The sequence below is a fragment of the Galleria mellonella genome, unplaced genomic scaffold (assembly GCF_026898425.1).
Source record: "Galleria mellonella isolate WM207_F2 unplaced genomic scaffold, CSIRO_AGI_GalMel_v1 utg55, whole genome shotgun sequence".
NCBI lineage: Eukaryota > Metazoa > Arthropoda > Insecta > Lepidoptera > Pyralidae > Galleria > Galleria mellonella.
In genome coordinates, this window is record NW_026442115.1 from 2,251,512 (window position 1) to 2,267,251 (window position 15,740).

The following is a 15,740-nucleotide window of genomic DNA, read 5'->3' on the forward strand; positions in this document are numbered from 1 at the left end:
CAAATTGGTATCTACTCCCGCCCATAAGTGACAGCAATACTTCATGAGGGGCCGGATTTGCGATCAATGTACAAATATCTGTAAGTTCAATAAAAAACATTCCTAGGTACCAATTTAATACGATGGAAGCGTTATCGTGTTATAACTTATATGAATTTTTTCTTTGTTTTAGTCTGTAGTAAAAATGAAAAAGGTCCGAAAATAAGAACAAGGAATTACATATATAGAAGGAGTGATAAAATTGTCAATTCATAGCAGACTAATGTTTAGAAAATGTTATACGGTCGTATAACCCTACCAAATTCAGATACAACCTGCTTGCATACTTTTTACATAAACTGTGTCGAATTTATAATCTAGTAATGTAAAATTTGTTATTGACAAATACAACATATCAAATATTTTCTATATATATTATATTATATTTTATACAGTAGCCTGCTATGAATTGAGAAAAATAGCTGTTGATGGTGTATCTTTCGTCCTCTTTTTACTAATTATATTTGCGTAAGAAGTAAGGAGGCATCCATATTATTTATAGTTTTTATTTTATCATTCTTTCTATATAATTCCTATAAAGCATATACTACACAAGATGGGTCTATCTTCGGACACAGTGTGCAGACTGTGCGGGGAGAAATCGGAATCCATGGAACACTTGATGTGCAACTGCGATTCGTTGACAAATATGCGTATGAGTCTACTGGGAACGGCTTATCCAGAGCCAAGGGACTACAGATATCTTAAACCGCGGGATATCGTTAAGATAACACAAAGGATCTATGAAATGTTGGTATAAGGCAGGGGGAAACACAAAAGATCCCAATGGGTCGACGTGCAACAGCTTAGCTGACCCCATATGCAAATATAAGATAAGATATAACTTGGTGGTTTTTTAACTTGCGATGCAAAAGAGGGGTATTAGAAGTTTGACGTATCTGTATGTTTATCTGTGGTTTTGTCTGGGTGTAACCCTAGTTCTAAATGAATGAATTAATTACGATGAGGTTTTTGTTTGTGTGTTGGGACGTAGCTACAATTTATGAAGATTCGTTCAGAAGTTTCGGGATTATTTAATTTTATTTGAGTTATTGTAGAATTCATTATTCCATAGACTTAGTTTAACGTAACTTCCATTCTCACCCATCAAAAAACAGCCTACTTACATATCTACCTACCTATCTCTCCTAACTTAATCTAACATAGAAAATCTTGCCCCTAAGAACAAGGATGTCCTGCACCATTCGTGCAATTATCTGTCAAGTTATAGACATGTGTCAAATCAATTTCATTCTGGTTCATTCGCTCATTCATTCACTTCATTTGTTTCTGCATTGAAACGCGTTCTGTATATTGTTTTGATAAAGCTATCTAAAATAAAAAAATATTTCATTAATTTTTTAAATTTCTATAAGTTTAAGTGATGGCTATGCAACCACACAGTAAGAAAAGAGTCTGCTACTATTATGATAGTAAGTATTGTAAAGTTAAAACCCTCCGCCGACGTTGTCTCGTTGTAACACATGCTATTTTTCTTAAAATATATTCATAATATTAATATTAACAGTGTAGAAATATAATTAACAAAATATATATTCCTTTTGAAGTGCTACTATTTGAACTTTCATACTTTTATTCTTCTTAGTATTTTTACTGTATTATGTATTGGATCATTTGTTAGCGTCTGTACTACATTCAGCGCTGCTATTGGTCTGTATTAATTCTGTCGCGTCTGATATGTGTGGTACAGACGGGGATGTGTCAAGCCACAAAATGGACTGAATAACATCATAGCATGTTGTTAGAATTGATATTTTCAAACTTTTTCAGAAATAACATCCCATAATGTTGTTTACTATAATATATTTGGTTATATGTGATGATTATTTAATTACTTATTCAAAGGGATATTATCAAGCGAAATTTTAATTATATTTTATGGTAATAACTGCAACCTTCAGTAGATATAGGTAACTGAAAAGTCTTAATTTGACAACAATTTATCTCCGATTGTTTAATAATAATTAAACATCTGAAGTACTGTTACATTCTGTAAAATAAAGTTCAGTAAATTGCATGTGCTCAAAATACAAAAACAAGTTTTATGAAAAAAATAAAACAATCGTAACAAAATGGTTGAAGTATAACTTTAGGTGTACTATGGGCAGAGGAATCAGAAAAACTTTGATGACTTTTTAGATGTCGCAATAATCTCAAGTTTATGGGTTCATCGGATAATGTACCGGAAGAGATTAACTTTGATTGTGTCATATTTGACTCACTTTGAATTATAGCACCCCAAACATTTCTAGGATTTTGGAAATGTCAAACATATTTTCAATATCATGGTACCCCACTTTTTTTTTAATGGATTATAATGGAATGGTAACCCGACCCGCGCTATCGGCATACACCGGCGGGGCACCACTGAAGGATGATAGATGAGGATAAAGTAGGTCAGTTAGCCCATTGTGACAAATTCAACAAGAATTATTCATGATGGTTTCCAGGGGGAACCATGTGGAGGTCGACCTAATACGGCATATTGCTAGCAATGGGGCTGTCAAACTCCATTACTAACAATCCCTTTCCCTCGAATGGTACCCCATTAATTTCTTAAGATGATAATGCACGATAAGTGATAAGTGCACCAGTAAGAAATGATTAATGGAAACCATCATTGTTAATAATCTTCATCATATGATTTTTTTTCCTAAGTAGTGACTTCCAAGATATATAAAATTTGCAGTACTATTGTAGCCATAAGCGCATAGGATTTAGAATAATTTTGACAATTTATGAGGTCACAATAATTCTACTTTTATGGGTCCATCTGATAAGGTGCAACTGTGCGCATAGTGTATTTTTTCACCAGTCATTTCGTTTTCAAGTTATAGCATCTCAAACATTTTTAGGACTTATAAATTGAAGATTTTAATGAGCAAACTAATAAGCCTAGTTAACCTTTTTAGTGCTGGGAGCCGATATATCGGCTCCTGCTACACTTGCGAAAAGTACCAGATCCTATATATCGGCTCATGTCTGTTAGCGGTTTACTACTTACATTGTGGGAGAACTCTATCTCAAAATAAATTTGTAATGTGTTATAAATGATCTAATTTCATTACAAGATAATTAAAAAAATATATATTTTGTTTGATGTTTTTCCTATCCCTTGTAAAACTGTGAAATTCAGCCGGTTTTTTTCGCATAGGTACCTCTATTTCGCACGGCACTAAAAGGGTTAATATTGTAATTAAGAAAGTAAAAAAAAGGTGGCATAAAGGAATTTAATGGATGAATTTGTAATGGCAATAAATTTGATTTGTGGTTAATTTGCTAGGAATTAATTATAATAGTATCTAAAGGATACTATATGTAGATCATCCTGATAAGGTATATTGCTAACAACTATTCTTTGTTACTACTAATCCCCACCCTATAACAATTATATAGTATAATGATTAGTCAATGATTTCTAATATATTCCTACTATAACAAGTGTCTACTTATTTACATAAGTGGTAAGAACAGTTTAGATATTAGGGGAAGTATGTAAAACTGCTACTATTATCTAATAACAATTAAGTAAATAAAAATCATAAAAAAGGTGTGATTCTATTTACTCATGCACTTAATCATATATTTACTACTTCAGTATCTGTTTACACACACTAAAAAAGTTTGCAGTGAACTGAATGTCTTTAGAACTTTAATTGTGTAAATTTGACATTGATAGGCATTTTTACTTATAATATGCTACTTTATTAGAATACAAAAATTGTCTTTTGTTTATGAAACTTGTTATATAAAGCAATAAAAACATTGAAATTGTTAATGGCATGTTAAACTATTATTCTAATAAGATATAAAATTCATGAACCAGGCAAATCACCACAAAAAAAATTCATCCTGCCGTACTAATTCAACTACTGAAAGTATCATATCCATATAATGAGCTCAAAAGTTTTTCAACTCATATTGGTGAAACACCCTTATGATGATTTTGATAATGCTTTTTATTTCATTCTACATATGTACATTTATTATTTAATTTCTCTTTATGTATCGAAATACATACATATTATTTTTTATAGGTGATATTGGGAATTACTATTATGGACAAGGTCATCCCATGAAACCTCATCGCATACGCATGACACATAATTTACTTCTAAATTACGGCTTGTACAGAAAAATGGAAATTTATGTAAGTTTTATTATATATTAGTAGATATTAATTACTTTATTCATATTCAGATTAAGTCAATGAAAACTAATTAAATCCAGATGAAAAAGGGAAAATACTTTATAATTGCAATTTTTATAATATTTTTTTAAATCTCATATCAAATTTTTTAAAATCTCAAATCTAGCGAGACCCTTTGAATAAAAAATTATCTAAAATTTCAAAGTCGTATGATACACAAAATATAAAAATATATAGTCGCGATGTTTAGATCATTGTATCAAATGAAATGTATGCATCTAAATATCATCTAAATATTGAAATTGAAACTGAAAATTAATGTTTTGTAGAAAACTTCAAGACTATGCTTATTTCAAACATCATCTTATTATAGTTATCAATATGCCTAAATTACTTTTTGCAATTATGATTATAAAATAACAACAAGTCCTTCTTGTTAATGTTTTATCATATTTCAACAGAGACCACATAAGGCGACAGCTGATGAGATGACAAAGTTTCATTCGGATGACTACATTCGCTTCCTGCGCTCCATCAGACCGGATAATATGTCTGAATATAACAAACAAATGCAGAGATGTAAGTTATTGTGCTAAGTTAGATCAATTAACCAATTACAATATCTTACTAATGTAATAAAATAACTATTAACTATTTGATGATTGTACATGGAAGATATATTGAGGAAAAAATAATAGAAAGTATAGTAGAAGCCAATACAATAATTTGTAGACATCTTGTCCATTTGTTTTAGAATCGTGCAGAAACTACTGCACCCAATTGTTATGAGATTTTCACAGTTGTTTTCCTGAAGGTCTAACTGCAAATCAAATGTATATTTTATCATGATATGTAATATAAAAAATGTCTATTTTCTTTGGTTTTCCTACTTCTGAAATGTACACACATGAAGTAGCTGGCAAAAAAGCTAGTTCAAAATAGTACCTTCTTGTACATTGATCTGTCATAGAGTAACTGGGTAAAATAAATATAAACAGACTTCTGATAAAAAATAAAACTAGGTTAATTTTTATAGGCCAAATATATTTTAATGTACTTGAATTGATATCTTCATGAATCAATAATATTTTCTCATCATGATTATCAACATCATATCAGCCCTTAACCGATTACTGCTGAACATAAGCCTCCCCTTGGAGGGTTTTGCCAATAATTGCCACACTTGGCAGGCGGATTGGCAACCACAGACTTTAGAGATATTTTAAGAGGGATGCTGCTGTCTATATTTAGCTGTCCCTTAATCTACTTTTACAACACCCATGGAGAGAAAGGGGTTTTCTCTCATATGCAGAAATTAAAACAAATCTCTTTGTATATTTACAGTCAATGTTGGTGAAGACTGTCCAGTGTTTGACGGCTTGTATGAGTTTTGTCAATTGTCTGCTGGAGGTTCTGTTGCCGCTGCTGTTAAATTAAATAAACAGGTACTAATCTTCTCATTAGTTTCTTGTTCTTACCTCTGTATATTTTTCATACATCTTAAAATTGTAAACAAGACTAAGCTCATAATGAAAAATGCCCATCAAGACAAAATTTCTGAAATTAAGTATTGTACTATCAATAATTTCACTACCATATCTCAATATTCAAGCTGTAGTAAAAAAAAAAATAAGTGATAAATTTGTATTGTTTTCATTTCTCAATATTTCTTGTTTACTAGATTTTAATGTTCTTAAGGTATGTGACTAATGCAAAACAAATTATTAGGCATCAGAAATCTGCATCAACTGGGGTGGTGGCCTTCACCACGCAAAGAAGTCGGAAGCATCAGGTTTCTGCTATGTAAATGATATTGTACTTGGCATATTGGAGTTACTGAAGTATCATCAAAGAGTACTGTATATTGATATTGACGTACACCACGGTGATGGGGTCGAGGAAGCTTTTTACACCACAGACAGAGTAATGACTGTCTCCTTCCATAAGTATGGGGAATACTTCCCTGGAACAGGTCAGTATTTTTAATACACATATACATTACACTATAGAGAGATACTAATACATTTTGTAGCTGAAAATTTAAGTAAACCTTCCCCTAAATTTTATTGGTTTGAAATGTTATTTATTTTCTATTTCATTCGCATTAATGAATTTAACATTATGATATACTAAATGTATCTTATGATTTATATAAAGTGGCTCTTAGGATTTTTCAAAATTGTATCAAAAATATTATTTATTTCCTAAATAAATAGGAAAAGAAAGTCATAAATTAAATGTTATACAACTATAATAACAATAATTCGATTACTTTTTCCAGGGAATATCCTTGAAAAAAAAAACAATATAAATATTGACACTATATTAAAAAAAATAACAGTAAATAATGTCAGTTGTGTTGTTTATTTACTCTCTATTTTACATTCAGGTGATCTCCGGGATATCGGTGCCGGCAAGGGCAAATACTATGCTGTGAATATTCCCTTGCGTGACGGTATGGACGATGAATCATACGAGTCAATTTTCGTACCCATCATATCCAAAGTCATGGAGACCTTCCAGCCGAGTGCGGTGGTACTTCAATGTGGAGCTGATTCACTTACTGGTAAGATATTTGTAATTATTATTTTGTTATTTATTGACAAATCTTTCTAGTATATCAATGTGAGTGTTTGTAAAAATGTTTTATTGTTATTAATTTAAACAGTTGAATAGATTTGAAAGAAACTTAATGCACATATTAATTATATCCTATATTAACTAGGCGAGGTTAACATTATATTTTTTTATTTAAGAATAATAATTCTTGGTTGTTCCAAAAGCTTTATTTTTTCTATTATTAAAAATTCTGTCGACTTTAATTTTTTTAATTTGCTGTTATTTTTGTCCAGGTGATAGATTGGGCTGTTTTAATTTAACAGTCAGAGGTCACGGCCGATGTGTGGAGTTAGTAAAGCGATTTGGCCTACCTTTCCTTCTTGTGGGAGGTGGAGGGTGAGTAGAACACTCTTGTTATTGTTACAAGTAAAGAAAGTAAACATAAAATATAATAACCATTTTTTTTTTTTACTAAAATCTAGCATAAATTTTCTAAATCATTTTTTCTAAACTCCAAGTGGTCTTAAATTCAAATTTAGGCAACTAATAAATCAACTTAAAGTTCTAGCAAATACAAGTACTCTAGTGATTATCACTAAATTTTGACATATTCATCATCATTTTAGCCATACTCCGTCCAATGCTGAACATAGATCTCTCCCATAGACTGCCATAAAGAACTATCCTAAGCCACCTGCATCCACTGACTCCCTGCATCTTAGCACATTAAATTTGATTTAGTGTATGCAAAGAGGCCAACTCGACTTTTGTTTTTTTTTGTTGATAAAATTTATTCAACTACCACATGCAATTTTATCTATAATAATAATACAAAATAATATACATTTATATAATAATAATAATAAATGCTCCATAGTTAGGAAATTTTTAAATAGTCCAATTGCTTATATTCCCATTAAAAAAATAAAATATGAGAACAAGTGACTTGGTGAACAAACCCATCCTTGTCTCGACAAAATCAGCTATAGTTGAGAAATAATACATATACATAATAATAATATATATAATAATATAAAAGTATAGTTTGTTTCGACAGATGATAAATAGATAATGTGAATAAATAAGTAAATAATTGACCTGACCATAAGTCCACTAATATCCTAAACTAATACACTAAACAGTAGTAGTAAATAGCAATAAAATAGTAAAAAGCATAACTGTAGTAACAAATAGATTAATTTATTCAATCTTTCAATTTGTTACTGATATCATTTACAATGTTTCTGTGATAACAAAAATTGGTTTGCCTTTCATATAATTCTATTGAAATAGATTATAGTATGATGGGTCAATAGTGATGAAAGTTAAAAATAGATAATCTCTTGTTCTTTCCAATTGTATGACAAAAAAAGCAAAGAAATACGAGAATTTGCTTTTCATGTGTTTAGATATACGATCCGCAACGTGTCACGGTGCTGGACATACGAAACATCAGTAGCACTAGGCGTTGAGATCGCTAACGAGCTGCCCTACAATGACTACTTTGAATACTTCGGTCCGGACTTCAAACTGCACATATCACCCAGCAATATGTCCAATCAGAACACTCCAGAGTACTTGGAGAAGATTAAAAATAGGCTCTTTGAGAATCTACGGATGTTGCCGCATGCACCTGGTGTACAGGTACGAATGATTTATATTTGTCTTCACGCCAAATCCTTACGCAGTAGGCAAAAATTAATAATTGATTTATTTTCTCTTCATAATTCATCACAGTGAAATACAATGAGACATGCTTATATTAAAGTAATCAAATTATAAATATAATTGTGAGATGATGGAATGCTAAAGGCCTATATACTTAATTACATCTCTTAAGTAATTTTTAATCACCATTTATAGACTATTTTGAGCATTTGGCGTTCCATTGTTTCTGCCTACCCTAATGGGAGACAGGCGTGACAGATATGTATATATATGATGCATAGACTATCTAATATATTTTTTTAATTAAAATAATATTATATATAATATGAAAATTATTTAAAGAATAGAACCTTAAAGATTTTAAAAATTTTATTAGGTACAAGCCATTCCAGAAGATGCGGTAAATGATGAGTCAGAAGACGAAGATAAGATTGACAAAGATGAAAGGCTGCCACAAAGTGAAAAGGTATATATTTTTAAGTTACTTTTATGGAATATTTATATTGTAAAAAGTCCTTAACCTATTAAACAGTGCTTGTCAAAACCTTGAAACGCTTGCAATCGTATACAACTACAGTCCACTGTTCCCTTTTAAATAACAATTATACCAGTTCATATTTTACGATACACACACAGACATTAACCATCATTAACTATCAACTGCTCTGCTACCTAGAGGATCGTTAGCTGATCTCTGACCGTCAGTACGGCTTTCGACGGGGCCGCTCGGCTGGTAATCTTTTGGTTTATTTAACACACCGATGGGCGGTGGCAATCGAGAATACAAGAGGCCTTAGCTGTTAGTCTGGATATTGCGAAAGCCTTTAATCGGGTGTGTTCGTTTAGGTTGCCTGCGAGATTATGCAGTTAGGTCGCCAGCTTTCTTAAGGAACGTAGCATTAAGGTCTTAGTCGACGGAGCATGCTCTGACTTAAAACCTGTGAATGCTGGTGTCCCGCAAGGCTGTGTACTATATCCAAAACTGTTTCTTCTGCATATCAGTGATATGTTACAGATCAGTAATATTCATTGCTATGTGGACAACAGTACAGGAGATGCATTATACACCGGTCATGCAAAGATCTCGCGGGCACATACCGATGAGCTCCGGAACAGACTTGTGTCTGAAATCGAAACTTCACTCGATCAAGTTTCGATCTGCGGCGAATGCAATCTTGTTCACTTTAACCCTAAGAAGACAAGTCTACGCGTTCACCGCAAAAAATACCGTTTGTCATATCTTCTCACATCCAGGGCACTTCCCTCGATAATAATTCTAGTCTGGGGATTCTTGGCCTTGATATATCTAGCGACGTCCAGTTTTGCGGTCATTTGGAGGAAAAAGCTAAGTTTGCGTAGAGATGTTGCATCTCTGTGCATCTTCTATTGAATTTATCATGGGGAGTGCTCTGAGGAATTGTTTGGATCGATACCTGCTGCTGATTTTCACCATCTTACAACCCGCCATAAACTAAAATTTCATCCCAACTATCTGGACGAGTAGCGGTCCACCACCGTGCGTTTTTCAAGGCATTTTCATCCACGCACAAACACTCTTTGGAATCAACTTCCAGTAGCAGTTTTTCCGAACCGATACGACAACTTTCAAAAGCATATTCCTTTTTAAAAGGCCGGCAACACACCTGCAATGCCGTTAGTGTTGTGGGTGATCATGGGCGGTGGTAGTCACTTACCACCAGGCGAGCCACATGCTTGTTTGCCCCCTGTGTTGTAGAAAAAAAAACAGGCGGAACGCTCAACTTATGAACTGTTCTTATATGCTCGCTTTTTATCAAAATTTTCGCAGTTTGTACGAACTTAAAAAAGTAATATTAAATTACGCATATACTCTTAGAGCTGCAATTTTACACACATCTCTCATAACTTGTCTCATCACTGAATGTACGTCGCTTCTAAACTCATTTACGTCGAACAATATTCAGATGGCATTTTGACAGAAATATACATAAAGCATTATCCGCAAATTTATGTCCATAACCAGTATGTTGAGTATGATATTGTTTAATTAGGATAAACGCATTACGGGTGACGGCGAGTTGTCAGACTCTGAAGACGAGGGTGAAGGCGGGCGGCGCGACAACCGCTCGTACCGCGCGCCGCAACGTAAGAGGCCCCGTCTCGACAAGGACGGCTCGCAGATCAAAGACGAAATTAAAAGTAAGTATTCATATTTAAAAATAATATGTAAGTATAATGTGAATTAGATACATTGATCTCACAATTGTCGCCTAAGCATAAGTCCACATTAGTTCCAAGCTTTCCTTTTTCGGTTTTTACCCTTCATTGGTATATTTAAGATTATTTTCCAGGAGAGAAGACTAGACCCCTTAAAAGAGGTGTATATGTATTATTAGGTATACACTCTTTGCCCATAGCTGAAAGCCTTACTTCTGATCCTGATCCAGTATAACACCCTAATGGCTAAACACGCCTATGTTGCCATCACGAGAATTATATACTTCTGAATATCTTTTATCAGGCCAGTTCTATGATTTTTTTCCAATTTTGAAACGAGTATGTATTTGAAGAAGTTTTAAAACCGTCACAGATAAATTCAAATATTGTCATACTTTTCTGGATAATAATGTCAAAATCTGAATTGTATTGATTGATTCGTTATCATATCAGTGGTTATTTTCCACTGCTAAATATAATTTGAAGGGTTGAACTGTTAATTTTGCAATTTTTTTCTGATAGAAATTAAAGAAACTATAGTTCCCAATTTAATTTTATACTTCTACATATGTTTGAGTAGTTTACTCTGCAATTTTATAACTTTTTTTTTTATTTTACTCTTATATATTATAGCTGAAGATATAAAAGATGACGTGAAGAATGTGAGCAGTGTAGAGGAACCAAAAAAGGAAGTGCCACCCAATCCCTGATGCGGGCGTTAAGTGATCAGTTTGATACTAATCCCTGATTGCACAAGTGTCTAGACTATAATATGGCGATACAGTCATATTTTGACCATGTGCTATATATGTGAACTCATGAAGTTTGATCCAGGTTGAACTGTATGATGTTAACAATATTTTCCTATGTCTTAGTTAGTATGTAGTATAATAAATATAAATGATAAGATGCACTAAATGGCCTCTGTATTGTAATTCTTACATAGCATATTGTGAACACAATATGTTCGTAAATTGTTTAAAAAAAATATAAGTATTAAATTTTTCCGTAAATGTTTACTTTTATGTGAGTATATAATTATTTCAAAGGGTAAACTATTTAGATCATTTTCAAAACCTTAAAATTTCGCTTTGTTGTATTCTTACACTTTTTTTTTTATATATTTTTTCGGCAAAATCAACGCTAAAAATAATGTCTTGAATCAATGATATATGTCTCCATAAATTCATGTATTGAATCCAAATATATAAAGCATGCAACCAATAAGGAGCAGGTGTTGCAATTTACAAAATTAGGAGTAAATTTTATATATATGTTGAAACTACAACTGTATATATGAAGGCTATGTAAATGCTCTTGTAATAAAACTTCTGTTGTTGAAATCATTCAAATTGGAATTGTCTGAAGATTGATATATTCAGTCAGGATCGATGTAGGTTATATTAAATAATTAAAAGATTGTAATAACAACTCTTGATAAGTAAATCTCTGCATATTTATAAGAGTTTTGACATTTGATATACTTACAGTTTCGAATAAATAAATCTAGTGATAAGTTGTTTTGACTATAACTAGGATCTCGAATTTATTATCAAAATGAGATTGGTACTTGTATGGTTTTTGTCACTAGACATTGCCACTGTTAAGTGCTTCAATACACTCATAAGAAATTAACTAAAATCCATTTTATAAACAAGGTATATACCAAATATGTAATGCACAAGTTAAAAAGGCGTATTATTTCTATTAATTGTTTAGATCTATACAATTTTTGTGTTAGAATTAGGTCAGTACCGATAGATATTGTATAAAATAAATAATACATTAAAAACTGTAAAGGAAATGCGGACGGCAAAACATTTAAAAATTCAATTCCTATTGCCATGTGTCCGAACTATGGGCATAAGTTAGTGAACACACAGCATGTTTGCGTGTTTGATATTTTCAATTCTAAGTCTTGCATTCTGACTAAACTGAAATATGTTTTAATTTTCCATTTTGTAAAGTTTATACTTCTTACGGAATCTTTATTTCAAAAGCATTGAAATAGTTAAATAATATTTTTAACAATAAAATATTTTTATTGTTAAAAATATTATTCTAATTATATAATTATAATTAATAGAGTGGTTTTAAATAAATAGGAAATAAGCAATAAAATGTAAGAGAGTAATACATATAAATGAATTAACACATATATTTTGACGTACGTAAAACAGCATGTTAAATTTAATAGTATTAGTTTATCATTAGCCAAGAAGAAAACAGGATTATGTTTGCATACTAAAAGTCATCCGCATTTCTTCTTAAATATAGAAATGATATGAATATAAAAGAATTTCAAATAGCCTTCCCATTGTGTATGTACCTCTATAAGGTGTAATAAATGTTGTCAACTTAAAATTAATCACAATATCATCAAATATAATTATCTAATTATAGTTCATTTAATTTAAAATTCTCAATGTAAGTAGATAGGTATAATTTACGATTAGCGGATGATTGTAACTTCTAATCTGGGCTCTAAATCAAATCTATTTTCCTTTAAGACCTACACATTTATAATAAATTATTTTCTTAAATGTAATGGTAAGGCATAACCAGAGATTCTAGTAACATTTCCTTCAATGAACTTGGAAATATATAGAGATTACGATCTATTAGTAAAAAAGCTGTGTATGTAGCAATATAATCGAGAAAAAGAATATGAATGATATGAATATCACTTAGACTGAAGTTTCATAGTTTAAAATACATACATATAATTTTCTTACAGGAATTGTGTAGAATTTATATATATACTATAAAATTGTAAGTAATTCTTAGTTATTAATATTAGAATTATCATAAAACCACCAAATTTTGAGCTTCTTTTTATGTATCATATTTTAATATCCGAATCTCGAGGAATATAACGATCTATGAATACAAGGAGCATATCTAGAGCTACGCAGTATAGTAGTACAATATAGTAATTAGGTAGTTTTTGTTTGTGATATTATTGAACAGACGATTTTCATATGTTTATTCAATTCCACTGACGACTGATTGACATTTAAAACACTTGTGAGTATTGATATAACCTATTTGCGAAGTATTCAATTTTCTGCACTGAATGTGAATATACTTGAATATCCTTTCATTATGTAGTTGTAGCTCCGTATGACACCAAATTTCATGTGAAGAAACTTCCATTTCTCCAACAGTATGTGGTGGTCATCCAACAATGTGATTAAATTAAACAGGTCACTCTTGTAATTGTGCCGATTTTATATATGTATACGGATAAAACTGTATGTAGAAATTAAAAGAAAAATAGTTGCTATTTATTAAACGTGGGAGACAAATATTGAAAAAAAAAAATCCATCTTATTAATTTACCGTTAGGAGGAATATTTGTAATCCATCACGTATGAGACTCGTGAGCAATTGTTCAGATGTTAAATGACTTTCTTTCGCGGCACGTTTTTTTCCTTTAATTTTCTGCCAGCCAAGACCACATTAAGCAAAGATAATTTCGTAACAATAATAAGAGTATATGCACCTTACGTAGTCTTTTAAGGATACATTTTTTAGAGACCCTAAAAGTTTTTCTACATTCACGAACAACACAATATACAAATACGAAGGTAAGTTGCACGATGACCCCATGCTGAAAGAAAAGTTAAGGAAACACGATATTGGTTATGACTGTACAACAAGATAAATAGATTTCAATTAATATAATAGTAAATAACGTATGCTTGAGTAATACTTTTTAAACAAAGTAACACTGGTGACATTTATTTTGTTCTAAAACCGACTACTATCAACGTAGTGTATATTATTGTAATTGGTGGTATTAGTGTAAATATTTTTTTTACTGTTAATTAAATAAAATGTGTCGAAATAGATAGTTTTATTTGATTTTTTTTTCCTGATATTTAATTTTATTTCCTTATCGGAGAGTTAAGATACCTTGAAATCCTGTATTCTTGCTACTCTGGTTAAAATGGACCTTGCTTTGTCTATAAAGATTTGCCAACCAAGTATGGTGACAAGGTGCAGAATTGCTGATTGAAGTCAAAATTGTCATTGTTGGTGCCGAATGAAAACTGTCCTATAAGCGCAAAATTTTATCCTAATGGACAAATTATTGATAAGCAGAGCATAAATACTCTAAACTTTATGTAATTATAGTACTTCAACTCAAATAGCGGTTATGGGTCTTTTTTAATGGGTGATAATACGTATGGTAACTCCGCCGGCGCTATCGGTATATACTGGCGAGGCACCAGTGATAAATGGCAAATGGGGATGAAAGCAGGTCAGTTTGCCCATCCTGACAAATCCAACTAGAATTAACCACAATGCTTTCCAGGGGGAACCACGTGTAGATAGACCTGACAGTGTATTGTTAGTAATGGGCTCACTTTCAGGGCACTTCCCTCGATAATAAGTCGAGTCTGGGGATTCTTGGCGTCGATATATCTAGCGACGTCCAGTTTTGCGGTCATCTGGAGGAAAAAGCTAAGATAGCTTCCAAAAAGTTGGGGGTGCTCAATAGGGTGAGACGGTATTTCACGCCAGAAAACCGCCTGAAACTGTATAAAGCTCAAGTGAGGCCACACATGGAATACTGTTCTCACCTGTGGGCAGGAGCGCCACAGTACCAACTCCTTCCGTTAGACCGCATTCAAAGTCGGGCAGCTCGAATTGTTGACGATCGGCGTCTTACTGTCCGGCTCGACCCACTGGAACTGCGTAGAGATGTTGCATCTCTGTGCATTTTCTACCGAATTTATCATGGGGAGTGCTCTGAAGAATTGTTCGGATTGATACCTGCTGCAGATTTTCACCATCGTACAACCCGCCATAAACTAAAATTTCATCCCAACCATCTGGACAAGTGGCGGTCCTCCACCGTGCGTTTTTCAAGGCACTTTCTCCCACGCACAACCACTCTTTGGAATCAACTTCCAGCAGCAGTATTTCCGAACCGATACGACAACATAACCTTCAAGAAAAGAGCATATTCCTTTTTAAAAGGCCGGCAGCACACCTGCAATGCCGTAGGTGTTGTGGGTGACCATGGGCGGCGGTAGTCACTTACCATCAGGTGAGCCGCATGCTCGTTTGCCCCGTGTTGTAAAAAAAAAAAAAATGG

At 32.4% G+C, this 15,740-nt stretch overlaps 1 protein-coding gene across 1 annotated transcript; it reads left to right on the forward strand.

Moving 5' to 3' along the window:
• Nucleotides 1-1,296: 1,296 nt before the first annotated feature.
• Nucleotides 1,297-14,487, forward strand: LOC113514805 (histone deacetylase HDAC1). Its single transcript, XM_026898897.3, has 11 exons — nt 1,297-1,472; nt 4,098-4,210; nt 4,672-4,789; nt 5,555-5,655; nt 5,939-6,182; nt 6,600-6,776; nt 7,063-7,165; nt 8,179-8,413; nt 8,814-8,903; nt 10,468-10,615; nt 11,267-14,487. Exons 1-11 carry the CDS (start codon nt 1,424-1,426, stop codon nt 11,341-11,343), a joined length of 1,455 nt encoding a protein of 484 aa, XP_026754698.1. The 5' UTR covers nt 1,297-1,423; the 3' UTR covers nt 11,344-14,487.
• Nucleotides 14,488-15,740: the final 1,253 nt, after the last annotated feature.

Coding starts and splice junctions, on each gene's coding strand:
- LOC113514805 (XM_026898897.3), top strand. CDS start 1,424: ATGGCTATGCAACCACACAGTAAGAAAAGAGTCTGCTACTATTATGAT. Junction 1,473..4,097: donor AGTCTGCTACTATTATGATA/GTAAGTATTGTA, acceptor TATTTTTTATAG/GTGATATTGGGAATTACTAT. Junction 8,904..10,467: donor GGCTGCCACAAAGTGAAAAG/GTATATATTTTT, acceptor TTGTTTAATTAG/GATAAACGCATTACGGGTGA.